The sequence below is a fragment of the Corvus cornix genome, chromosome 11, assembly GCF_000738735.6.
Source record: "Corvus cornix cornix isolate S_Up_H32 chromosome 11, ASM73873v5, whole genome shotgun sequence".
Classification (NCBI taxonomy): Eukaryota; Metazoa; Chordata; class Aves; order Passeriformes; family Corvidae; genus Corvus; species Corvus cornix.
The window spans coordinates 121,851-147,438 of record NC_046341.1 but is presented as its reverse complement, the minus strand read 5'-3'; the positions used below and the strand labels follow the sequence as shown (position 1 = coordinate 147,438).

Here is a 25,588-nt window from a genome sequence, read left to right as displayed (position 1 = left end):
TCATTCATGTCTTGCATCGCAGTGGTGGTGAAGTTTTCAAATGACCTTTCCAGAGGAGCTCAATCTAGTGTTTCTATGTGTTGTAAAAGTGATGTTTGGAAAGCAAGCATCTTGATATATAAAGATACTCAACACTCGTTCTTGCTATCTGCAGCGGTGTTACTTGAAATGTTTGTTACACAAAAAAGTAGCTTGGTCCATATTCTTAAAATGGTCTGTCAAGTGGTGTCACTTGTTTTTAATGTGATGAGTGTAGTTTTAAATGGTTGATGGAAAGAATCTTAGGTGTGGTGTAATTATAATTCCATTTGTTTTACAGCCTTCAGAGACAGGCTTCAAGACATGGACACAACAGACTTGAGGGGAGGGAGGGATGTGGCCCACATGTCCTCCTTAAGAGGGTTTGCAAGTGCTCAGATGGCATCAGAAAGAAAAACAAAATTGAGATCACATTTCTTCTTTTGAGACAGCCTTATGATGTTAAATGATTCTAGGAACTTAAAACATCTGAAGTTTTTCATGGGTTAACACTTACGTACTGCTCTAGATGTAAAGTGTTGCTGCTAGACTGATTTGCAAGTCAGAAAAAAAAAAAAAAATCACAGATTTCATCCCAAGTTTCACTGAATGGCAGTCTTCTAGTGCATAGTTTTTGTGGTTTCCATGCATCTGTTTCCATGTAGTCTGCTCACCTCTGCCTATACTAAGCCACAAGACTAATTATTCTCTGTCTTATATACATCTGATACCAGGTTCTCTGTGGTGCTATAGATCACCTTGAAAGTTATTTTCTGAACCTTGGAGGATTTAGGTGTTTTCCAGTAATGTGCTAGAATGGGACCCACAAGGTGAAACACACCTAGGGTAGTGGCATGCTTTCTTGTATGAACACAACTCCTAGGAACACTTCAAAGTACAGAGGTGCAAAATAGTGCCATCATGCTGGATTGAAACTAATGGCTAGTTTTCCAAAACGCCAAATAAACCAAAAAGTGACGATGTTGATCTATTAGTGATACAGTGATAACTTATTTATCCTGAGCCTGGTTGAAGCAGTCATTGTCTTCCTTTCTTCCCTCTGCTGTCCCTTTTGTGTATTTGCCTGTAGGTATGGAGAAAAGAGACAGAAATGGTCAACTTTTGGCTTTTCATTTTTGGGGTTTTTGAGAGAAAGGAGAACAGAGAAGCTGGCTGGAGCGTGCTGTACTCTAGCTGTTTTTAAGGGCCACCTAGTATCTGGGTGACAGCCAAATGACAGTGTAAAGTGACTTCTGAGCTATTCCATCATTTACTTACAGCAGAAGGGAATGTTCTTGGAGATTCTGTTTCCAGTCTTTCATAGGCTATGTCCTTCACAGTGCTGCTGAGCTGTGCAGTACTTGAAGTTTCCAGACTGCTGCACTGAATGGACAGCCCATCTCTCCCTGCAAGCCCAAGTGCAGTGCATCAGACAGAGTACAGATCTGCCTTCTGCTTTCTTCTGTTGTTAACCAGAATTTGAAGGCAGTTAATTTTGTATTTAAGGACCTCAGTGCTTGCAAGAGCAGGGCCAGTGCAGAGACAGATGTGGGTAGAAGCTGTGCTATAACTTTTCTAAGAGCTTGTACCTGATCTGAGAACTATAGTGACCAATTGATGTCCTACCAGATTGAGCATTTATCTTCAGTGTCATAGCTCACCCTGCACCTATTCCCAGCAAAGTCTTGTGGTCAGGAAGGGTCTGTGTTGAGCATTCATGGGGTGGGGTAGGGGAACTGGATGAGGTGGGAGTCTCTGACCTTTAATAAAGACCTGAATTTGTTTTGTGTGTGTTTGTTTGTTCCCCCCTTTTCTCTTGTAGCAACAACTACGTATGCGGATCAAGTTGACATATAATCACAAGGGCTCAGCAATGCAGGATCTAGCAGAAGTCAACAACTTCCCCCCTCAGTCTTGGCAATGAGGCTCTGGCACCATTCTTATTCTCATCCCACCCAATCAAAAGAACTCTGGGAAGAAGGTTGTGATCCTTGGCAATCCCCCAAACTGCACCATGGGCATGGGGAACAAATGAGACCTGCTGATGAGGAGGAATTTTCCTGAAGTGATTGCTGACTTTGAAGCATATCTGTTAAGACTAATCTCCTCTCCTCTGCTGATGAGGCTGGCAGCTTGTGGAGGCTACTGTGCACTCCCTCACACATGCATTCACAGCCAGAAGCAACATTCCCTTCTTCCCTTCCCCACCCTCCTCCCCCCTCAAAAAGGAACACAGCCTGGTTGGAAGAGAAGTCTGGAATTTCTAGCAGGGAAACTTTCTTCTCTCTGCAGCAAGTGAGCAGTTGCTCCTTCTTTCTGCTGTCTTTTTTTCCTTGGGGTGGGTAAGGCGTGTTGTCGTTCATTTTTAGCAGGATTCCTTCAGACATTTTCATCTGGGACTCAGATGGGGTCTTGGGGAATGTCAGGCTGCTCTGCCTCTTTTTTCTTGTATCCCCCTAGGTCTTAAGGAGCTGGAGGCTTCTTATGACCTATTCAGTGCATTATTGTATACACCCACTTCTTAGTTATGTGATGCATACAAAGAGCAAGAACCTTTGGAGTTCACCTGCAAACCTGGGACACAGTGCAGGAGAAGAGGTGCTGGTAAGAGTTGGTAAAATTGCTTTGGTGCTGTACTTGGAAATGAAGACTTTACACCTGAATTTTCTTTCTTTCCATCAGTAGCTACAGCCATGCAGATTCATAGAGTCTTCTGTAGCTTCCCCAGAAAGTGAAGTGAGGTATGAGAGATGTAGCGATAAAATGAGCAGCTGGTTTTCTACCACATACGGTTTCAAAGTCTTTCAACCTGTTAGTTGTGGTTTATGGGTAGAAAAGACACACTGAATTTTGTAGATCAGTTTTTGGGCAAGGGCTTTGCTCCTGCTGGGAGTCTCATCAGAGACTATGCTGCAAAGTTGCTCTTCTTGGTTATTCCAGAACTTCTCCCCAGTTTAATTTCCAAAGCCTGTAGCAGACCCCCTGGGTTCCATTTGAGTTACTTCTGACTGGGATATTTGTGTTGTATCTGTAATATTGGCACTGAAATAAAGACCATGCAGTTTAAAGAGACCTTTTCCCATTTTTTTACTTAGTTGATCCTTGTTCCCTTTTCAGAATAATGAGCCAGTTCAGGTCCAGACTGAAAGTAACTAAACTGTGTTTTGAATGGAAGCCAGTTGTTTGAGTATTTGGGTCCAAAGATGTGAGGTCTGGTACCCTTCTGAGCTCGCAGAAAGCTTCGTTCAGGGATGTCACTGTGGGAACTCTTGGGAGTGGTGCAGTTCTGGGCAGTCTCTTGGAGGTGATGTGTAAGACAGATGAAAGCAGTGTGACAAACTGTTCAGATGTTCAGTGCTCTTCAGGATATAGCTTAGGATAGATCTTAGATTTTCATTTGTGAATGTGCTGGTGAGCTGAAGGTTGAACACTTCTGCTTCAGTTCTGTTCTAGGTCTTTTCAGTTCATTGAGTGCTCTGAGGGCAAGCTTAGACATAGCTTTTTGTGTCCACAGAAGTGCTGATGCTGGGCTCCAGAGCTTGCCAAAAGTATTGCAAGAGTGGTCCACCGTGTACTTCAGGAAAACTGAAGACCAATTCTGCCTTTGAATTGGGAGCAAGAGGCCCCTAAGAGTTGTTCAGTCTGGTCTGGTCTTAGCTGCATTAAGCAATATAATGTGGGACTGACTGTGTCACTGATTTAAGTGCCGGTCCATGTGCAGTGGAGTAAATTTATCTTTTCTTGGAGGGCATTTTTGCTATCGTACTGATTGAACTGGTTTGGGCCTTCAGATTAGCAAAGAACTTTTTTCTCCTGGAACTGGAATCAGCATAGGGTTATAAAATCTAGAAGAACAATGTATGATTTCCTTAAAATTAACTTTGGGTTGTGGTATGGTCATGCCTTGGCTATCAGTGGTGAGATATAGCCTGTGCTTAGCTAGAAGCATCATGAAACAGGCAGTTTTGCAGGAAATGGCTGAATCACAGTCCATTTCTTCTGCTGAGCATTTAGTTTGTTTTCACTGCATTTGTGGCTATTCACTGCCCCACTAGCTCAAACTCAATGTGGAAGACTGAGCATGTTAAATCCATACGCCAGCGAGCTCTGAGGGCATGCCAGATAAAAAGTTAGTGGGCAGTCTTTGCCTTGGTTCCCAAACTCCTCATAAGCTCTCCCATTCTCTTCACAGAGTTGTACATGGTCACTCGTACTGAAAGCCAGCATGCCTCGCTCTCCCTTTGGTTTTGCTGGGAAAGAGCACTGGTACAGGAAATTAGATGGGAAGGAAGAAGAAAATGGTGTCTCGCCTGGCCACTTGGTGCAGCAGAGTATGTTGTCCCTCTTGTCCTACTTGTTTTCTGTCCCCTAGAGCAGCTGGGGTTTGCTGTCAGTCTCTGGTAAGCTTGCAGGGTGAATTCTTTCTGTGTTCTTGGCTCCTTCAGCCACCCTTGCACCGTGTCTGTGGGGAAATGGGCATTTCGTCATGTATTTGAGTTGAGCTGAAGGAGGCGATGCGTGTACCCGAAATACATTTTGCAGGAAGCCATCCCTTGGCTATGAAGTACTCTTGTGTAGCAGCCAAACATTCCAGTTGTCCTTGGAGCTCTCCCCTCCTCACTAAGGGATGGATGCTGACATTACGCAAGAAGGAAGTCCAGGCTTCACACCTTCTCCCATCTGCAATACCAGATAATGCTGTTTGCTCTTTGACCCCCATGTGCATTTCGAGCTTTGTGCTGCTGCTGTAGTTTTCCTCTGGAGAGTACTTGCATGTCTGAGGCACTCCAAGCACAGGCTGAGTCCTCTTCCCACTGATTGAACGCAACAATTCTTACGGGTCTGGTCAACACTTTCCTTGCTTCAGTGTAAGGGGGATATAAAGGCAGCAAGATATGGACTTCATGGCTAATCTTACTAGTATCTGCATGGGAGGCTTTGGAACCGGGAGACACTGGATGTCTGTTTTTCCAAGTGAATGTATTTTGAGTCAAAAAATGACAGAAACAATAGTGGCCATAATGGGCCTGAAGGGGGAGGAGACATGGGAAGGTCCTAAAAGTCGACTTTGTCCAGGTTTTGATGGCACAAAATATGGCCTTGAACAACTTACTGAAGCAATAGCAGTGAGGGGACTGTCTTTACAGTACCTTGGATCTATAACTCAGAAGATACTGAAACAGCTGGGAAAGGTACCAGTGCCTTCCCTAAGGCTGGTACTAGCTGTGAGCCGCGGCAGCAGTGACGCTGGTGCACTTTCAGGTGTTCATTTTCTACCTGGAGGCTGTGAGGGAATGAGCTGCTGGACTGCTTCCCTTTTAACTTTCACTCTCTTCCTGTATATTCCTTTTACTTTCCTGATGATGTAATTTAAATTTTACATAGAGCCCCATCCCACCTCTTTGACAGTATAGAGAAAAAAAAAAGGCAAACAAAAAGTTACTAAAAAACCAACCCCAACCAAATTTAAAGTGAAAACATGCCATTTGAACAGGGCACCTGATGGCACTCGAAATTCTGGAGACCTATTTTTGAGATGTGAAAAATTTAAGTAAATGCTGAGTCATAGGTGAGTGAGGAGCTTAACAGATGTAAACATTTACATGGGATGCATTAGACTTCTGCTGTGTGTATTGTCTTTTGGTTGAAACAAATTATGAAGTGACTAATAAAATGAGTCAATATTCAATGATTTAAAATTGTGCCTTGTTGCTTTCTGCAAGTACAGTGGGATAGAATGTTTTGATTCTTAATGTTTTGATTCTTAATGTTTGGCCAGGGCAAGGTCAGATGATACAAAATAATAAGGCCAGATTTTGAAAAAAACTTTACAGGAAATTTTGGAGACAGAGATGAGTGGACAATTGCAAAACACTTGAGCAGTTCCTGTGGAATACCATGCTGAGAGTGAGTGTTAGTTACTAGCAACAATGCTTGTCCAGGTGCTAGAAAGGTGTGATGGGATCTGAACACAAGGAGTATTTGGAGCCTGCTCTGGGAGCTCGTTAAAAGATCCCTTTCTCCATGTGCCTCTTGGACAAGGATTGCCGTCGTATCTCTGTCCCCATATGTGCCTCCTTTGTGTTTTCTAGTCACATTCACATTTCACTAGATGACTTTTCATGTCTCTTCTAACATGTAATTTCACTGTGGGAAGGTGGGAGGCTTTTTTAAATGTGCTTGATCCTGTTGGGGCAGGAGCAGTGGCTGCCCTAAAGCATACTCAAATTCTTGCAAACTCTGTCATGATGACGTCGGTGGTCGATGATGCCGTCATTAGTAGCAGCCACTGGTTAAGACTGGCAGAGCTTACGTGATGGACCTGCGGGGCAGCAGGAGAACGGTGATGTTCGGCTGTTGTGCAGCCTACCTCCCTCCCTCCAGCTGCGGGGCGGTGAATGGTGACAGATCCTGGAGCTGTGTGAAGGGCGAGCGGTGACAGGTGCGTTTGCAGCGCTCACGTGAGCTTTGCCTTTTCCCCGCCCGGCTGGCGAGCGGCTCTCACTCGGCACCTCTCGCTGGTAGAAGGGCACGGACGCAGCCGCGGAGCTCGGGGTGCCCGGCCTGGACCCCACGCTCCCGCCGCCGCCCGGGGCGGGGCCTGGGCCGGACGGCCGGTGCGCTTCCGGGGCGGGGCCGCGGAGGCCCGGGGTGTCGGTCCGGCCGGCGATGGGGGAGGCCGGGCCGGGGCCGGGGCCGGGGCCCAGGGAGGCGCAGGAGCCTGAGGAGGACGAGGCGGCGGCGCCGGGCGGTGCACGAGGGGGCCGGGCCGGACCCCGCGGCGGCATCCGGGTGCTCAAGGTGAGGAGGGGACCGAGGCCTCCGCCGCTCCCGGCGACTCGGTGGGGTGGGGGGAGTCGGCTGCGGGACGCCGGGGGCTCTGCCCGCCGCGACCTTGGTCTTTCCCTGCCCGGCGTGGGAATCCCGGTGGCTGCGGCCTGTGCGGAGGGGGCCGGTGCGAGGCCAGGTCGGAGTATGGCCGCGGCCGGAGGCGGTGCTGACGCTCGGGTCTGGGCTGCCTTGCAGAGGAACGCGAAGCGCACCGGGAGCAGGAGCTGCCAGAGCAGGAGTCGGGTTGGTTCCCGTGAGAGGACCTGGCTGAAAGGGGACGTCGGACGAGGCTGCGTGTATGTTTATGGAAGAGACTCAGCAGCTGCAGCTCCTTCGGACTTACGCCTGGTCCTCTGCACAGTGGACACCCAAGCCTCGGAGATCTGTGATGGAGAAGGGAGGAAAAACCTCTTTTTGCAGCTTCATGGAGACCTGGTCAGGTGAGGGCCAAGAAAGGATAAACCTGACTGAGAAATGTTTTGTATAGGTTTGCGAGGCTCCGTTCACCGTGTTCACCTGTTGGCAGGGCAGGTAGGGAACAGGCAGAGGTAGTAGCTGGTAGTCAGGTACAGCCTTGAGTCATGCAATTAATAAAAAATAGGTAGTGGTGAAGTAGAGGTTACACGCCTCATAGTTGTGTGTTTTAACAGGGAGGGTTTGACTGTTGCTCCAGCCCGACTGTTGCTCCAGCCCGAAATATGTCTTCATTTTCTAGGTAGAGGTGCCTGTTCATATATTCCTTTGTTGTGTTCTGTGTTATGGGGATTTTAGCATCCAGACAACCTGATCTATTTAAGAGGCTGTAAACAGTTATTTTGAGTCAGCAAAATAAGTAAGGTAGTTTCACAGTTATGTCATGTGATATTTACCTGTTCATAATTTTTTTACTAAGAAGAGTTGCCAGATAAATAATTTTAGGCAGACAGAAAATGTAGCAAGGGTTATATAAAGAAGACTTAAGCATTAGATGCTGTGTTTTATGCCTGAAGTCAATTTTGGCTGAAAATATATGGCTCAGGGTTTAATGTACACAAACTTTATGCTGTGGGTGTGTTATGGACTGTAGGTTTACAAGCTCCCATTCGGTTTGTTGGTATTTAGACTTTGCGCTGATTCTTCTGGTCTTAAGATTCAGTTATGAAATTGCCACTCCTGTTCTCAGGGGCAAATAATTGCTGTGGTCTTCTTACTTAAAGGCTAAGCAGTAGATACAATGCATTTTGAACAGAGCTAGTAGCTGGATTTTTGATAGTGAAATGAAAGTTACAGGTCACATGTGTCCAAATTTTAAAACTGTGGTGTGTGTTTGCTCTGAAATGGGGTGGGAATGTTAGTGGGGGGAGATGCAGAGAGAATAGGATGTGTTTAAAACTGACTGTTGGAAAAGGTTGCACTGGTCAGGGTTATAGGAACGAGGGATGGATTAGTTAGAAACACTGTATGAGAAGAGATAGACACTTGAACATAGCCACTTGAGGCAGCTGAAAAGCTGTTTGTTGCTTGAAAAATTGGTAAGGAAGTTGGCATGTTTTGGACCTTAATAGTGAGCAGATTTTCCAGCATTTTTAAGGAAGAGCAGACCAGTTAGTGCAGATCATGAAAAAATCTTAGGTAAAGCTTGTAGATGTATTCAGAGAGACACATTTTTACTTTTTTTAGCTTTTGAAGTGGCTTTTGTGTTTGAATTCTTCTCAATTCTCACTTTTCTCTTGCTAGCTAGCTGTGCCTGTCTTTGATTTGTGGCAGACTTTGCACTGGATTAGCAAATTGGATCTGCTGCCAGTCTTTTGGAAGCAAGTACTGAGCTGTAAATTATTACTTCCCACTCTTTTTGCCTCTTGGTGTGTCTAGGACTTGGTCAAGATTTGTCATAAATTTTGTGAAGAGTTCTTGGTTATGATGTGTCTGTTCCTTGTAATTCTTAGAGTGTTTGCCACAGAAGAGATCCTTGAATTACTTCCCACTGGAGTTGTTCTTGGTAAGGAAATGGGAGTTACCAGTATTGCTTCAGTAACACCTGTGTTAGTAACAGGAAGCAGGCCTGAAGGGGTATCTACTTGCATGTCCACAGGAAGATGACAGAATGCTCAAGATTATCCTCATGCCCTGTTGAGATAGTTCCTTCCTCGAACAAACTTTACCACTTACGTTAATAACATGTTCACAAATACAAATTACTTTGTTAAATATCTGATCACATCTTACCATAAGTACATGCATCTCTCAGACAGCTTCTGAATTCTTCACCCTTTTAATATCAGCAGGTGACCTTCTTTCCAAAGCATGGCAGATGTTGATTTGGCACCTGACTTGGAAGACTGAAAGCTGTATGGAAGAATAGCAGAAGCTCTTTTGTGTATTCAGTCTAAATATTCAGCAATGTCCTTGTGATCGTTCTATTTCCTTTTCAATTCTGTGAATTCAAGTCAGTTTCTGTAAGAACTTTTTCTTTTCCACAGTGTACCTCAAGGATCTTTAGCTTTCTCCTAGCCAGAATCTTTCCTTATGCTTGTATCCCTTCATATCCAGGAGTTATATCTTCCTGCAGAGGGAAGGCTTAAACAAGAATAGTGTGGATACCTTCTTTGGTCTGGATACCACTCACAAAAAAAATTTAAGCTGCAAAGATTTGAAAACTTGACCCATGCTTGTGGAGAGCTACAGTTGCAAAAGGAGTGAAACTGAAACTGTTGCTACTTCTTGTTGGCTTTTCTGTCTCCTTAAGCCTTTGCACCTATGCTGCGGAGAGCTGCTGTGAGCAGAGGAAGTATTCAGTCCCTGATGTGTGATGCTGCTGAGGATGCCATGGGCTGTTTGTGCCAGACTGCAGCTGCTGTGACAGCCGTGTGTTCTCACATGTGCCAGCGTTCAGAGCCCATTGTGTTTGGTACAGGATGAGTTTGTACTGTTCTAATGTGATCTCATGCCAGTTTGGGTTTCACACCATGTTGCTTTCTCTTGAAAGTGTATTTTTCTGCTGCAATTTAACTGTTACTTCTGGAGTATGTCAGCCTTGACCAAGTTAGTGAAGAAATTCCATATGGGAACTGCCATTCCCTATACAGGTTTTGGTTTTCCTTTTGCTGGCCTGTCCACGGTTTTGTTAGTGAGTCACATGGCTCTTGATGAGAACTTGGACCAGTAATCCAGTCCTCCAGTGTGGAAATACTCAAGGTCTCCAGAATGTCTCCAAGAGCACTCAGGGAACTGCTCCCTTTCTCAGTGTGAGCATGGTCTGTAGGCAATGGGCTGGTGTGCTTGTGGCTTTATTTACAGACCCTGTGAGTGTTGTTAGTCACATACCTGGCTCTGCCCCGGTGTTCCTCGGTCACAGGTCCAGCACACAGTGAAGTGCCAGAAGGCAGTCAGACACCCTTTCCACCATGTCTTCACGATTGAAATACCTAACCCTGAGCTCCACTTCCTCTACAGAGTGGCCAGTCATTGCCTCCTGTGACTTTTTGGGTGTAGATCTTTCTGTAAACTCAAAACTCTCCTGCCAGGTAGTGAGGTTGGAACAACTTGTGATGTTTTTATAGGCAGCTTCCAGAATTCAGAAGACTTTTTGGGAAAGCTTTTGTCCTGTGGCTGCTGACCAGCAAACCTAGATGGTGCAATAGAACAGGCTACTCAATTGATTGGTTTTCAGATAGGACTGGTGCTATGGTACTAGAGGTACATTTGTAGAGGATTGGGCTTGAATAGCTATTGCCACCCATGTTCCTTTTGTACATGGCTTTCATAGAAAAGAAACAAAACCAAGGGCGTTGTGTCTTAGATGTCTTCAAAGAGCAAATCAGTTTGATTTATGTGGACAAGAAAGAAGATTAAGGGCTTTTCAAATTAGCATTTTGAAACCCTGCAGCATTAATTCTTGCTGAAGTATAAGATGAGAAGAATAAAAAAGAAAAAAAGCAGATCTCATCTTGAAAAGGGTAAGTATGGTGGGATAGAGTATCCAGCTTTTTCAGGAGGGTAAGCCAGAGCACTGTACCTCAGAGAGCATTGAGCAGCCTGTACAACTGTGACTTATGTGCTTTTCATACAACACAAATGATCCCTCTACCTCATTACTGTTCTTCCTGAAATCTGATGTGCAGATATGTAGTTTAGTGTGTACTTTAAAAAGCCTCAGTCTGTTCAGCAACCAAATAGTAAAGTTTGAGTGTTTGTTTGTTTTTTTTTCCTTGGGAAGTCTAGATGCAGGCTACTTGATAAGTTCTTTTTGTGAGTGACACTCAAGCATTTAAAATTCCTGAGCCATGGGTCACATGCTGGAAAGGCTGTTTCCTGGCAAGCATAAGGCTTTAATAGCAGAAGAATAGGAGTCTGGGGGTAGCCAAGGAAAACTTGGACAAGGTTTGGAGATCCAGTCAAATCTCACATATTCTTGGATTCTATGCTGAAGGGTACACAATACATCGGGTGTACTGTATTGGAAGTCAGCATTGTTAAGTGCAATCTATTATTTATTCATTACAGTTTCTAATAGCTTGCCTGTTATAAGAGACAGATACACAGGTTTATGATTTCTAAGATTACCTCATAAAGCTCTTTTGGAAGTTTGGTGTTGTGTTTTCTGGTATCTGTTTCTATAGCAAAAAATATTAAGATAAACCTTAGCTATATATTTGTAGATGTGCTTGGCTCTGAGCTTGTAAATCTTGACAGATAGTCCTAAAAAAGGCTGAGATCCTTCATATAAGCTTAAGAAATCTCTGCGAAGAAAGAAGAATTGATGGCATTTTGCTCTTTTGAACCAGTCTCTTGTCCTGTGTCCATCTCACAAAACACGCAAAGAAAGAGCGTTTAATAAGTCAGCTTTTCATGATGATTGTGCAGGAATTCCATCTTAGCTGACATCAGCTTATTAGTGAATAGGAGCTCCAAGAGATAATTTCTGAAGAGAGAGGAAAGGGGTTATTTCATATACAGCCTTCTGGATAATAAGGAGATGTATTTCTGTGTAAAACAAAAGCAGGGAGCAGATTTGCCCTAAACAGGCTTAGCAAGCATTGAGCAGTAAGAACCGGTTTTGTGGGTCAGCTGCATATCAACTACATTGCCTTTTCAGACTAGAAACTTTGTTGTTTTGTACCAGAGCTTTGAGAGTAATCCCGCTTCTGATCCAGAGGTCCTATATGTGAAGCCAGAGTTGCAATGTATCTGCTTGAAATACCTGAGGTCAATTTACTTCTTGAGATGTGTCTTGGTGACTCCAAAGGAAGCCTGGATGACTAGGTACTTGTAAATGGTTCATGTTTTATGAAATCTGTCCTGCCTTAATTATGAGATGACATTTTTAAAGCTGTCAGTAATAGTGGAAATACTCTGATATAATCATTAAAAACAATGAGAAATGTTTTTATTCTTGAGAAGAGGTGAGAAGAAGTGGAAAAGTTTGGTACGTACAGAAAGGAAATATTTCCCATTAAGACACGCAGTATTAATGATGTATGCAAATCAACAAAGTTTAGTGGAAAACAGGTCCTACCTCGCAAACTTGATCTTGATGCTTCAAGATTTCAAGCTTGGTTGCCAAAGGCATTTAGTCATTTGTTGCAGTGAGACGTTGGACTGGGCTCTGAGCAGCCTGTTTGAATTGAAGATATCCCTGTCCATGGTGGGATGGTTGGAGTAGATGACCTTCAAAGGCCATTCCAACCCAAAATGTCCTGAGGTTCTGTGTTCTGATGTCATGGGGGAAAAAGCAATGCGCAAACCAGTAAAACTCATTGACTATTATCTTACAAATGGGAAACTGTTATTCAGTGTAAGCATCTTGTTTTGGGTGAGGAGCTGGTTAGTGTATATTTGACGGAAGAAACATAAACTTGCATTGTTCAGCTTGCTCTGTTAATAACCTGTGGCTAAAAGGTAAGAACTCCGGAGGACATGGATGGAGGGAGTGACAGGTACTGAGAAGCCAGTACAGCAGGTTGCTCTAGATGGTTTAGCATGCAGTATTCCCTGGAAAACACTGCTTTTCAGTATCATTAGGTATATTTATGTGAAAGAGAAGTATACTAAATACTGCAAAGGAGAGGAAGGAGGTTACAAGTTGCCAAAAGATGCAGTTCAGGAGGACTTGTGCATTGGAGGGATATGAGAGCAGGTTTGATCCAGGAACGTAAAAGTGTTTGAGTAGAACCAATGTGTATGTGTGGTTTTGTGTAGCCAGTACGTGGATACAGGGAACCGTCATGTTAGTGCTTGCAGAGTAGGGATAAGCTAAAAAGAAATTGGTGGTAAAAATCCTTTTGAATCAAAGTAGACCCTCTCAGCTGCAAAAATAATTTTAAAAGCACCTTGCACCTTATCTTGAAGAGGACGTTTGAAATGTTTAGTGACATGGTTTATGAACTCCTGTTTAAAGAATAGGTGACAGGTGAGGTCCAGTGACTAATCTGAAGCTAGGCACTTTTAGATTAAATATGGGGATTTTTAATGGTGGATAATAAGTGGACCATTGGAACAGCAGATTTTAACTCCTGCTTAACATTTTCAGTGGTTAATCTTTTACACTATTTTTTTTCCCTAAAGTTAAACTTATAATTTAGCAAGAAATTTTGTTGTTTTTATTGAACAAAATCACAATTCAGGGTCTCTGGAAAAAGTGAGAAGAGAGGATCAGAAAACATCTTTTCCATTCTGAATATACTAAATCTGATGTTTCACAAGAACTTTCTCTTACTGCTGTTTATTCAAGCTAGCCACTGAATCCTTCCTGTGTTCTGCCGTAGTTCTAAAACCTCCTTTTAAATGTACTGGTTAAGTTAACTTGCCAAAACATAAGAATCTAGCCACTGATGTGAGCTAGAGAGAGTAGGAAATTTGTATTTTCTTTTTTTTTTTCTTTTAAGTAATTCTTCATGAGGATTCTTCAAATGCTTTGCTCCAAGCTGCATTTGAAAGAAAAAATTTAAGAGTTCTTTTATATTTTTGAGGCATTATACATAGGGGTTTTTAATTACTTGGTATCTGCTTTTTTGCGCAGTATTTCTGGTTTTGTGTCTTGTCATGGTTTCTTCCTGGTGCTCCTTAAATCATGGAATGGAAATATTCACCATGAATTGTGTGGCTTATGCCAATTGCTTTTCCTCTCTGTTCGTCTTCTGCAATGTAGTTCACAAGTGCTGCAGTTCTTAAGTGCTGCGTGTGAAGCAGGGAGCAGAGACCCAAGGGTCTGTGCTTTCCAGTCCTTTTCAGAGGAGCAGAACAGTGTGTCAGTATTCCTCACACTTTAGCCATACTGAGACTTGTTTAATCTTTTTTGCATTCTCAAACTACTTTCTTGTATGTTTTGACAGGAGGCTGGAGCCCACAGAAAAACCCCTTCAGATTGTGTATGACTACTTGGCTGGGTTGGGTTTTGATGATCCTCTCAGAATGCAGGAAGAGGCAGCAAACTCTGATCTCAGCTGTATGATTCGCTTTTACGGCGGTAAGAAATTGTGTGTGCACACTGTCGCTGTTCCTGTAGCTGTAACTGTGAGCTGGAACCCAGCCTGTTGGGTTTATAGAGGGCTGCATCAAGCACCTGCAGTACCAATAAGCATTTCTTAAAACATTTTCAAGATTAATGGAAAAAAAATCACACTTCCGTAGTTTTCTTGATCCTGTCTATGCCTTGAGAAAAGACAGGTCTACAGGAAGGCACAAGATTGCTCTGTTGTCTTTAGCTTCAAATATTGCAACTGATGACTTCGAGCTCCCACTAGGATCAGAAACACATTGCAGTTCTGTTTAGATGTGCATGAAGTTTGTATTTACAAAAAGTGGGTCGATAATGGGCAAGGAAGGTCCTGGTCAAATACCTCCACAGCCTTTAAACAGCGAAGAGTGAAGGTGCCAGCTGGTTAATAATAATGCAGGCTGCCATCAGAAACCTAGGGCATTGGATTACAGAAGCGAGACTTTGGAGTGTGGCCTGTTGAACTGATTTAGGCAGGAATACAGTATACACAAGGAGCCACAGATAACAGGCATAGGCCTGTGGGCATCTGGTGCTAGTGATCAGAAAGGGAATTCACTGAAGTTAAGAGGAAACAGAAATGAGGGTGAGGAAAGATAATAAAGAAATTATTTCCTTACTTTTAAGTACTTCACCTGTGTATTTTTTGCATTTCAGAAAAAAAAAATCAAAGTGCTTTTAATGGAAAATTGTTCTTGCATTGTGGATCTAGGCAGCCAGACTGAGCTGCTAGCCGTCTTTTGTTTATTCAGTGTCAAAAAAAAGTGTTCATAAGAAATCAGCTTCTTCACCCTGCTGAGACAACCCCCTTCTGTCTAGGAGCTGTGTGTAGAACAGGCAAAACAGTGTATATACTGTATACACTGTACATATATATGCAAAACACGGAGTGTAACAGATGGAAAGAAGTGTGACATGCATAGTCTGGATTTATGGGGCAAGGAAGAGGGAGCCAGAAGTTAGCTAGGCTGGAAGGAGTAGAGGCATCAAGGATAGGGGGTATAGAGAACTTTGGAGGAAAAAATGAAAGCTTGGTTATGTCAAGCAGGACCTGCTGAGGACTCACGAACAGCAACTCAACTTCATGGAACCAAGTAGGTAGAAAATGTAATTGAGTAGTTTCAGTCAGCATGGGTGGCTGGTCTGCTTAGGAGGAGGCTGTGAAGGAAGAAGTATAAGGGCTGAAGAGTGTTCAGGAGACCTGTCTTAAGGAAGTACAAGCAAATGCTGACGAAGTGATTCTCAAAGGTGGGGGAGGAATTAGAGGGAATGCTATGGAGGATGATATGATAATTTTGCAAAGCCTGCAGCTGAGAACATAAGGGAGGAAGTACTGGATTTTAGACAGAGAAACTTAGAATCATGGCATCACAGACTGGCTTGGGTTGGAAGGAACCTTAAATCATCTCATTCCACCCTCCTGTCATGGGCAGGGACACCTTCCACTCTCCCAGGTTGCTCCAAGCCCTGTCCAGCCTGGCCTTGGACACTTCCAGGGATGGGGCAGCCACAGCTGCTCTGGGCACCCTGTGCCAGGGCCTCACCACCCTCACCATAAAACATTTCTTCCTCATGTCCAGTGTAAATTTCCCCTCTTTCAGTTTAGAAACATGTTCCCTTGTTCTGCCACTATAGGCCTTGGTAAAACGTCTCTCTATGCTTTCTTATAAGCTGCCTTTATATATGGAAAAGCTGCAGGAAAGTCCTCCCAGAGCCTTCTCTTCTCCAGGCTGATCAACCCCAACTCTCTCAGCCTGTCTCCATAGGAGAGATGTTCCAGCCACCTGACTGTTTCCATTGCTTCCCCTTGACCCACTCTAGGATAGGTGTCATGGTTTTGGAGCAGAAAGGGAAACTGGAAGATTGGTGTAGCTGTGTAGTAATGCTTGGAACAGTGCCGCTGTGTCAGTTAGTAGTGGGATACCACTTTTAGTCCCATAATATTGTTTTCTTACAAGTGTGGGGCTGGTCTTTCAGCTTGGTGAAGTCAAAGCAATTTTTTCTGTGGATGCTTACAGTTTCTCACCAATAAAAGACATCTTATGTCAAACTTCATGTCCCTGAAACAAAACTATTGTTGTAAATAAACAACTAAATGTTTCAGCTAAATTCAGCCAGATATGGACTTCAAGATAACACTTTAGATTTGGCAAGCTGAAGATCCTGCTTCTGACTGACAAACAGTATTACAGCTTGAGTTAGTACTTAACTGTTTGCTCCTGATAAATGTTTGGAGTATGGTTTCCCTATTCAAGCTTGTTGTGTGATCAGTGTGGCCTGCTTACTCCGCATAGCATCAGTTGGAACATCCAGCCCAGCACCCCAGGAAGGTGCCAGGAGCAGCTGGACCTCAGTGCCAACCTACTCTGAAGCAGCTCAAATTCCTTCATATGCTACCAGTATCTCTTTCAGTTAGAGTATTGTGGGCTTCAAATTCTCTGTAACCCCAACTCCAGAAGCTGAATGGTTGACCTTGAGTGTGTCCAGTATGGCTGCAATTGGCAGCAGTCTGACTCCAGTCCAGTCTGAGTAGTCTCAGTGCTTGTCACAAGGTCGGAGTAGCTGCAAATAGTTGCTTCTCCCTAAACAAGACCTGAACCACATTCATCGTTCCTAGCAGTAGGACCACACTGGTTTTCAACATGCCAAGGATATTCAGAATTCCCAAACGCTGTTGTAATTAAGCTGGAGGAGAAAAGGAGGATGTGGGAAGTGTCCACTTCCTAGGTGGACTCTCTGAGGAGAAAAGGCAAATGGTGTCATTATCAACATTTTCCACTAAACGGCACCAGAGCACTGAGATAAGGGCCATGCTGAGCATACAGACCAGATTACGAAATGCAACATCATAACCTTAACCCAGCCTTTACAGCAGACAAGATGTTACATAATGCGACCTTGAGAACAAGTGCAACAAAATAGGGCAAACAAATCAACATTGTGACCAGCCACTGTTAAACGAATACAATAAATGCTTATGGCAAATTTGTTTTAACATGCTCTGGTCAGATCTGTCTCCGCCCTTTGTGTACCAGGTCTGCCGCCTGAAAGGACCGTTGTGGTTTAACCCCACCCATCTGCTCACTCACACACTGCTTCCCCCATGGGATGGGAAGGAGAATGGGAAAAAGGTGATATCTGTGGACTGAGAACATAAACTGTTTCATAAATTGAAATAAAGTAAAATAATAATAATTGTAATGAAAAGGGGAATAACAAAGAGAGAGGAATAAAACACAAGTGATACACAATACACTGCTCATCACACTGACTGGTGCGCTTCCCGTGGCAATGCTCAGCCCTCCTGTCGCAGTTCCCTCAGTTTGTATACTGGGCATGATGTTCTGTGCTGTGGAATATCCCTTTTGCTAGTTTGGATCAGCTGGCCCAGCCATGCTCCCTTGCAGTTTCTTGTGCATCTGCTTGCTAAAGAGAATGGGACACTGAAAAGTCCTTGATTTGGGTGAGCACTGCTGTGCACCAACCAAAACAGCAGTGTGTTAGCAACATTATTCTCACACAGAAGCCAGAATACAGCCCTGTACCATCTTCCAGGAAGAAAATTAATTCTATCCTAGGCAAAACCAGGACAGTCATCTTCAGGGAAAGAACTTCCTTCTGTAGCTGATTTTCCAGACCTTCCTTGAAAGTCCAGTAGAAGCCACTTATTTAATGGTTTCTGTGACTTTAGCTGACTCAATGAGAGTTTAAAATTGGTTTTCTGTTACATTTGAACGAAGGATATTTGGCAAGCATGTGGCTTTGCTAAGGTCTGTAACTACCTATAGATTAAAAAGACTGCATGGCAACCATTCTAACATTGTTCTGAGAGGCACCCAATGGTGCTGCTCAGCCGTTCCTGCGCTGACTGAGGATGTTTTGTCCTCTGCATGAGACATTTTTTAAAGTGCAATTTGTCTGCTTGTTCTTTACAACAACTGGTTATTTGTACTCACAGATTAGAACGAAGAACACATGGACAGTAAATGCTAATGTCCCCTTTTTCTTCAGAAAAGCCATGTCAAGTGGAACAGTTGGATCGCATCCTGCTCTCTGGAGTCTATAATGTACGCAAAGGAAAGACCCAGCTGCACAAGTGGGCAGAGCGCTCGGTCACTCTCTGTGGTACGTGCCTCATTGTGTCCTCGGTGAAGGACAGCCATGCAGGGAAGATGCACATCTTGCCTCTCGTTGGAGGGAAGGTAAGGCTTTTTTTGGTTAGCTGCCTGGAGCTTGGGAAGGAAGAAGAAATGGTAATGATGGGAATCATCCACAAGAGATTAATGCAGGCTTTTGTCACAGATTACTGCATTAATGTGCCTGACCCCTTTCTACTTGCTTTGCTTAGGTAGTAGTCTGAAGGCTAGTAAAATGAAGATACACTAGTTCAGCTTTCACAGCAGTAGCCAATGTTGTGAATGGGCAGTCTGGAAATTACTACTTCTTGTATCCACTTCACCAGAAACGTGTTAAGCAGGATTTACTTCTGCGTTTTTCTCCAGTATCTTTGCAGCTGCATTTTCAGCAAAATGTAGTGTTACTGGTGGTCAGCAATACCTCACCCTAGACTTCAGGTCAATTGTAATTGCTGGCACTTAGGCAGACTGTTGTTGTCAATTCTCCCTTTGCAGGTGGAAGAGATGAAACGTCGGCAGTACACCCTTGCTTTCACATCTGCTGGAGCACAAGCTCAAACATACCATATTTCCTTTGAAACGCTGGCAGAATGCCAGCGGTGGCACCGGCAAGCATCCACGGTGAGGCCATGGGGACAGTGTGGTTTGGATGGTGGGTGCAGGGGTATGCCACAGGAAGGGTTTTCTGATGCAGGCTTGGTCTGCAGTCAGAGGTGAAGCTAGGATGCAGGAGAAAGTACCCAGGACACTTTCCAGCTTTCTTTATTTCCTTCATGCTCTGGACTACAGAGATTTTTCTGTTAGCCATCTCTTTTTCTCTACATGTGCAATGATGTTGAGCAGTCGCTCTGCTGTTTTAACCCCTGCTGCACCTATGAGACTAACTTAATCACAGGTCATTGAACAAACCACAGGGACTGGCTGACTTTACAGCCATAGAAACCTACAGATTGCATTTGTTCCCATACTTGAACCTACCTGAAGTATGAGCCGGACATTCACAGGGCTGCCCTGATAGATTTGAGTTACAGAGAGATCGTAGGTCAGCAAGGATATTATGAAATACAAAATGAGTTCAGGATAAAGCAGGTCATAAAATGTCAAATTAAGCACCAAGGACCTCAAAACAAAACATGCTTAACGAAAGAACATCTGAGATTTGCAAAGACTTTATGAAATGTTGCAAAACCATAATTTATGAAGCCTTTTTATAACAAGTTATGTTTCAAATTTTATACCCTGAACAAGCTAATAAAAGAAAGAAGTAGCTAAAAGTACAGAAGAAGCAGCTAGGCCAAGCAGAGGTTCTGTAAACCTCCAAGAACTGAACCGGAAAATCAACTGCTTCCTGTTGCTTCTTGCACCTTTGGAAGGCACTTGGAGATTATGCTTTCTCAATAGTTTCCTCAAAGATCCGTTTTGCTCTATTACATTGGTTCTCTTATAGCCTAGCCTTTAGGCAGTGTGCCCAGTGCACATGCAGAGCAGGACTTTGTGTGAGTCCTGGCTGGTATCCAGCTATGCATCCTTGTCAGGGATGTAGCAAATGGCATAGGCTTGTACTTCATGGACTCCCATTTCCTGCATGGACTCTACCTGGTGGGCACAAGGAGTTCTTTCATGTTCTTGCAGATTTTTTACTACTTGTGTTCTTTGGCCTTCCATTAGACTTCCAGAGAAAATTTGTTGCACAGCTGCAGCTTTTTCTCTTTCCTTTCAGATTGTGTCTATGCGATTTAGCATGGTTGATCTTTCATGCTACAGCCTTGAGGAAGTACCAGAGCACCTCTTCTACAGTCAAGATATCACCTACCTCAACTTACGCCACAACTTTATGAGAACAAGTGGAGCAGGGAGTCTTGACTCCCTTTGCAGGTCTGCAAAGAATTATTTTTCTTCTACATTTGGAGTCCTTGACATATGGATACAGGAATGAAGTATTGCCTGTTCTCTTGGGGATGGTAAAAATATTGATCTTAAGGAAGCTCTCACAAGTGAGGGGGTTGGAAGCAGATCTGGGCAGCACAGACAGGAATAAACTTCCAACAACTTATAATATTCATGAGCTCCCTTCCACAGATTCTGTGCTAACTCTGATTTGAGATAAGCCTTATGGGATGACATGCCGTTTGTATGGACAAGATGCAGTAGTAATATAAGGCTGCTTGCTAAGCAGAGAACATCTCGGGGTATAAAATAAAAGGCAAGGAAAAGCATAATGCTGCTATTGTGAATAAGTGTTTGCAGGAAGAAGTTCAGGTCTGAAAAACCCTGTTTTGGCAAGTTCTTAATGTGTATTTGGAATTGGCAGAGGGCCTGTGAGACTCCAGCTTTGCTTTGGAAACTTGTGATGATCTGCTTTTAAGAGAGTAGCAGTTGTGGGATGGTATGGAAGCATGATGTAGTCATCTTAGGTAAGTGAAGGAGTCTTACAAAAATGTATTTAAATTAATTCCCCAAAATAATAAAAATCTAGAGGGAGATTAGTCTGTTGATATGTATACCAGCCATGCTAAATAGAATTCAAGGATCTGTTCTATGAATTTTGAAAGCTGATAGGAAGCCTAAAGTAATATTGTCCAATGGCTCTGTTTCAAACAAGTTGTGTCTTAAGAAAAATGTATTTGGAGAAACTTTGCAAAAATGCTTTTTTGTTATTTGTTTGGTTTGGTTTGTTGTTGTTGTGGTTTTGAGGTTTGGTTGCTTTTGTCATTTTGGTTTGTTGCGGGGTTTTTTGCAAGGTGGGGTGGGGCGGGGAAGGGTGCAGTTTTGTTTTCTTTGTCTCCAGGGGCCTATTACTGTGCTATTTCATTTTCCTTCCTAGACAGTAATGAAATGCCTGGTATCCATAAGAGTATACAGTGAAAAAAAATTGCTCACTTTTGGGAATTCTTTGCAGTTTTATTGGGAGCCAGAGTCTAGTCTGGTTTTCCAAACTTGTTTAAATGTTTTCTAATGGTGAATTGTTACAGATTCTGTTACTGGAGAAGCTGCTTAATTCAAGATTTTACTTTCTATTTGTCTCTTCAAATACATTGTATGATTTTGAAAAGGACATCAGAGCTTTATTTTCTAAAATGTAGTATCCTTGGTTCACAGGATCAGCAAAGGGGCTTGAAATTTCTTTTGACCTTGCATGTAGTCAACAAGAAATCTGGCATGTCAGAAACTGCACTCTTTTCCTGGCAGTGACTATGTCTGATGAAGCTGAAACCCTCAAACAAACAAAAGCCATAAAAGAAGCTCTCATTTCACACAATCTTGAATAAACAGCATTTAGGTAGCCCACATAAGGCTGCTCATTGCCTTTTGAAAAGATTTTCTGTCTGAGGTTTTTAGGATGTTTCTAAGATTATAGCACCATAGGAAGACCCTTGCTTGCTTGCAGTAGGTGTTCTCAGTGCCTCAAGACTGTCAGTTCCCAACAGCAGAATCTTTCACAATGGTCAGATCTCTTCCTCTGAGGAACTTTCAAGCTCTAGGAGTCTAATAAGCTATAACTATAATAATGGAGCAAAAATAATTAGCTAAAGGGAAAATGTTAAGCAAAGGTCATTAAATAACCCTACCTGCTTTATTACATCTCCTAGCTTATTTTTTATGTATTGTATTGCCTTTTGAGTATCTCCCTTGTCTGAAAAACACTCTGAGATCTGATCTTTTGTTGATATATGTGTGTGCATACACATGTGTACATCTGCATGTCTCTTGTCAGCATTCTAGCTAGTTGATACAGATTTGTGCTGAGCGCTTTGGTGGCAGAACGGGATGTGTTAAACTGGGAATGTTTCAGGGCAGCACCAGTTTGGGCTGCTAAACAGAGGATCGTCATCCCATGGAAGATTCACTGCTGTGTTTCCCTACCTCTTTGCTGTCTCAGTATGCCCTGTGAGAGCACAGACTGAAACCTGAGGAGCCACAACGATTTTGGGATCTTTATCCCCTATAATACCTGGTTCATATACAGCTTGAATTGCTTTTCCATTCCGTTCCTGCGTCACTACATGAGCTTACTGAGGCAAAGAAGAAGGAACGGAAGGAGAACTCAAAAGGCTTTTGAGTATTGTCCCCCCCACTGAATATGGAAGTCTGCTTGAGGAATCTCAGACCAAGCTGTGTCATGTACCAGCTTCCCTTCAGCTTTTGGAAACTTCAATGCCCCTCTTGTGCTTGCTTTGATATTTTTGCAGAGGGATGAATTCTAAACATTAGTTGTGCTGTTGCATTTAATGCTGTGTCTCTCAGAGCAGCTTCTCACCACACTGTTAGTGAGAGAGAAACACTTGGTGCTAAGAACAGGTGTAGCAAAAGCCATTGCAGAACTCCTGAGAAAGCAGTTTCATTAAAGTGTTTGCTGATTTCAAACCCTGAGAGCCGTGACCTGTCCTAAATCTCTTAAAGTTGAACCAGCTAATGAGATAGTTCAAATCTTCAGGTTCATCCTCATTGTTTCCTTCGTTTTCAATACTGTGGTGGAGTTCTGTGTGCAAGTTTCTGATTATTGTATCATTGTTAGATCTTTGCATTATCCAATGTGTTCCTTTGAGGAAGGCTTTTACCAACACAGCATCTTTTTCTCTTTGGCTTTCAGTTGCAGTATAAGAGAGTCTGTGGCTGCAGCAAACAAAAATGCCTATGCCCTTATTTATATGATGGGGTGCTCAAAGCAAACAATCTGTGTTCAAGTTTCAGCTATGTTCCCTCTTTCTGAAGAACAACTGCCCCCCAAGGTTATAAAGCAAAATGGAGAAATATAATGCGTAGTTCCTACACAGATCATTACGAGTATTTTGAATCCGAAAAAAGGTCACTATAAAGAAGAAAGCAACTCCAAAAACTTTCAGTCTTATATTTCAAGACATCTCAAGCTAGAAGTAATATTCTCCCTCAAGCTAATTAACCTTGGTTTTGTTACCTATATTAAAACATTTGCTTCAAAATAGGAGCTACTCACCAATGCCTGGGAAAAGTTGGGTAGGTGAGGTAGATGAATAACTGTGTGTTTCCAAGTAGTTCTCTGGTACATGAAATTTGCAATTATCTCATAGAACTGAGATATTAATTTCCCCACTGAATTAATTTCTGGTGGTTCCAGTTTGGGATGAGGAGGTTATTACTTGGGGAAAAATACTTTTGCTTCCTCTAGAAAGAGGCAGGAACTCTTGGAGGAGAACCCTCCTGTATGTTACCCCAGCTATGCTAAGTTCCTTCTCTCTCTTTGCACCTAGCATGGTGATTGAAGGAGCTAGAAATAGGTAAGCATTTCTCAAGCGCTGGTGGGACTGTAGTGACTGTGGGGCTGTCTGCACTTGGGGCAGTACCTGGGATGCAGTCTGCTGAGCAAGGAGCACTGTAGTTGTGTAATCTTGTTCAAGGACCTCTGGGTGCAGGTTTTGCGGTTTCCCAGCATGAAGCAAGTGGTTTCCTAGTTTTCCCTTTTACAGCTCAGCTTGGCTTTCTGTTGCACCCAGCTTGGAAAGGGGATTTCCCTCTTCTGTTTTATTCTCAGAACAGTCCCAGTGAATGTTTTCAGCTCCTCTTTTCCCAAGCGACTTAATTGTATACTCTTACTGTAGTTAATTCTTTGAAGGTAAATTTTTTGAACTGAGCATTTTAGTCTCCTAAATCTTAGTAACAGTCACTAGGAAGAAGCCTGTCAAGTCAGGGTAGAAGATTCTTACCAGTTCCTGCAGTAAACCCATGGTATTTGATCACTTTCAGCATGACCACTGAGAAGAATATCAATGACTTAAAACCAAATTTATGCAGGAACTCCTGTAATGAGTTAGCTGACTGTATCACCAGTGTAAAAAGACTTAAGAATTCTTTATGACTGGTTCTGTATATTTTTGCTTTCAGACTATGTAGGTTTGTAAATTAACTAGTGTTCTTGCTAATAGGTTTTCTCAGTTGAAGAGTCTGAACTTGTCTCATAATAGACTGGGAGAGTTTCCTGTATCACTGTGTGAGATCTCTACTCTGACAGAGCTTAATATTTCCTGTAATGGACTTCATTACTTGCCAAGTCAGATTGGCAAACTGTTGAAGTGAGTATGCTCTTTACATCTGTGATCATAAACATCCTTGATGCCTCAGCTGAGTACTACTGATGTGCAGATACTGTTTCTGAAAGTGTGAGTTCTAGGGCAGCCTGTTTTGCCCATGAAGGCTGAATGATTAATTTGACTCCAGCAGAAGGTCAAGAACTAAGATGTGCAATCCCTTAATCGCTGCTATTAAAACATTGCAGCTGCTGGTGCAGAAAAGATGAGGAAACTTTATGCAGATGAAGCACTGAAGGCAATTGCATTGTTTCTCAAATAAGTCTGTGCATTTTTCTGCAGCTGCAGAGTTGTCTGATTTTCTGCATTTATTATTTGTATTTAATATTTTCAGTACTGATGCAATTTCTGTTGAAGTTTTAATTTATTATAGAAAACTTTTCTGTGGTGGCTTCTCACAGGGGTCTAGTGATTTTTGTCAGCACTGGTATGTTTGATTGTGTTCTACAGAATTGGCTGCTTTTTGTGTTAGAGGATTTTAACATGAAAATACTTGAGCAGTCCCCTCTTAAAACTTTGTCTTAAAGTGTTTGCTGGAGTAAAAGCCTTGTCCATTTTCTGCAGTAGCTACTCCAAGTGCCTAAGAGCTTAAGCTTAGATAAATTTAATTGCAAGACCGTTACTATATTTGTATAGATAAACATCAGTATTGAACTGTTGGTTTATTGTAGCCTGCTTTTCCTCCAGCTTGTATCTTTAAAAAGGAATGTCTGCAGCCACACTGGGTGTGAGCAAGTAATTTCCAGAATGATCATTTAGCCATATGCAAACTGTGAGGAAAAAGCTGTATGTAGGCTTATGCTTTCTGGAGGTTTACAGCTTAGTTATGGGTCCAGTTATCTTGATGACTCTTTGAGCCCTTATTCATAAGAACTTTTTGTTGCCTCAGATTTCATTTCTACCACCACTAAACACAGAAAGGTCTCTGTTGGAACATAATCATAATAAGGGAATTGTATATTTGGGATCTGAGTCTCAAAAGCCATACAACCTTTGAAACAGCTCATCTTACAACAGAAAGCTACCTTATTATTTTCTGAGTGTGTGTTGGAATGGAAAACTAGAGT

General features: G+C 42.9%; 2 protein-coding genes across 4 annotated transcripts in view; both read left to right on the top strand.

Annotated features, from left to right (window-relative positions):
- The window catches only part of AP1G1 (adaptor related protein complex 1 subunit gamma 1), a 38,312-nt gene extending 32,602 nt beyond the window's left edge, over positions 1-5,710 (top strand). For 2 of the 3 annotated variants that reach the window (XM_039558079.1, XM_039558077.1), the window contains one exon: positions 1,841-5,710. In XM_039558079.1, the coding sequence (XP_039414013.1) occupies positions 1,841-1,942 (102 nt within the window). In that variant the 3' untranslated portion in view covers positions 1,943-5,710. The remainder of the gene's footprint in view (positions 1-1,840) is intronic. The other variant, XM_010403557.4, reaches the window with a different exon arrangement.
- Positions 5,711-6,664: 954 nt separating this feature from the next.
- PHLPP2 (PH domain and leucine rich repeat protein phosphatase 2) overlaps positions 6,665-25,588 on the top strand; it is a 34,430-nt gene continuing 15,506 nt past the window's right edge. Inside the window, exons 1-7 of the mRNA XM_039558075.1 lie at positions 6,665-6,819; positions 7,045-7,289; positions 14,160-14,293; positions 18,335-18,525; positions 18,955-19,080; positions 20,180-20,334; positions 24,360-24,506. Coding sequence (XP_039414009.1) covers positions 6,688-6,819; positions 7,045-7,289; positions 14,160-14,293; positions 18,335-18,525; positions 18,955-19,080; positions 20,180-20,334; positions 24,360-24,506 — 1,130 coding nt within the window. The 5' untranslated portion in view covers positions 6,665-6,687. The remainder of the gene's footprint in view (positions 6,820-7,044; positions 7,290-14,159; positions 14,294-18,334; positions 18,526-18,954; positions 19,081-20,179; positions 20,335-24,359; positions 24,507-25,588) is intronic.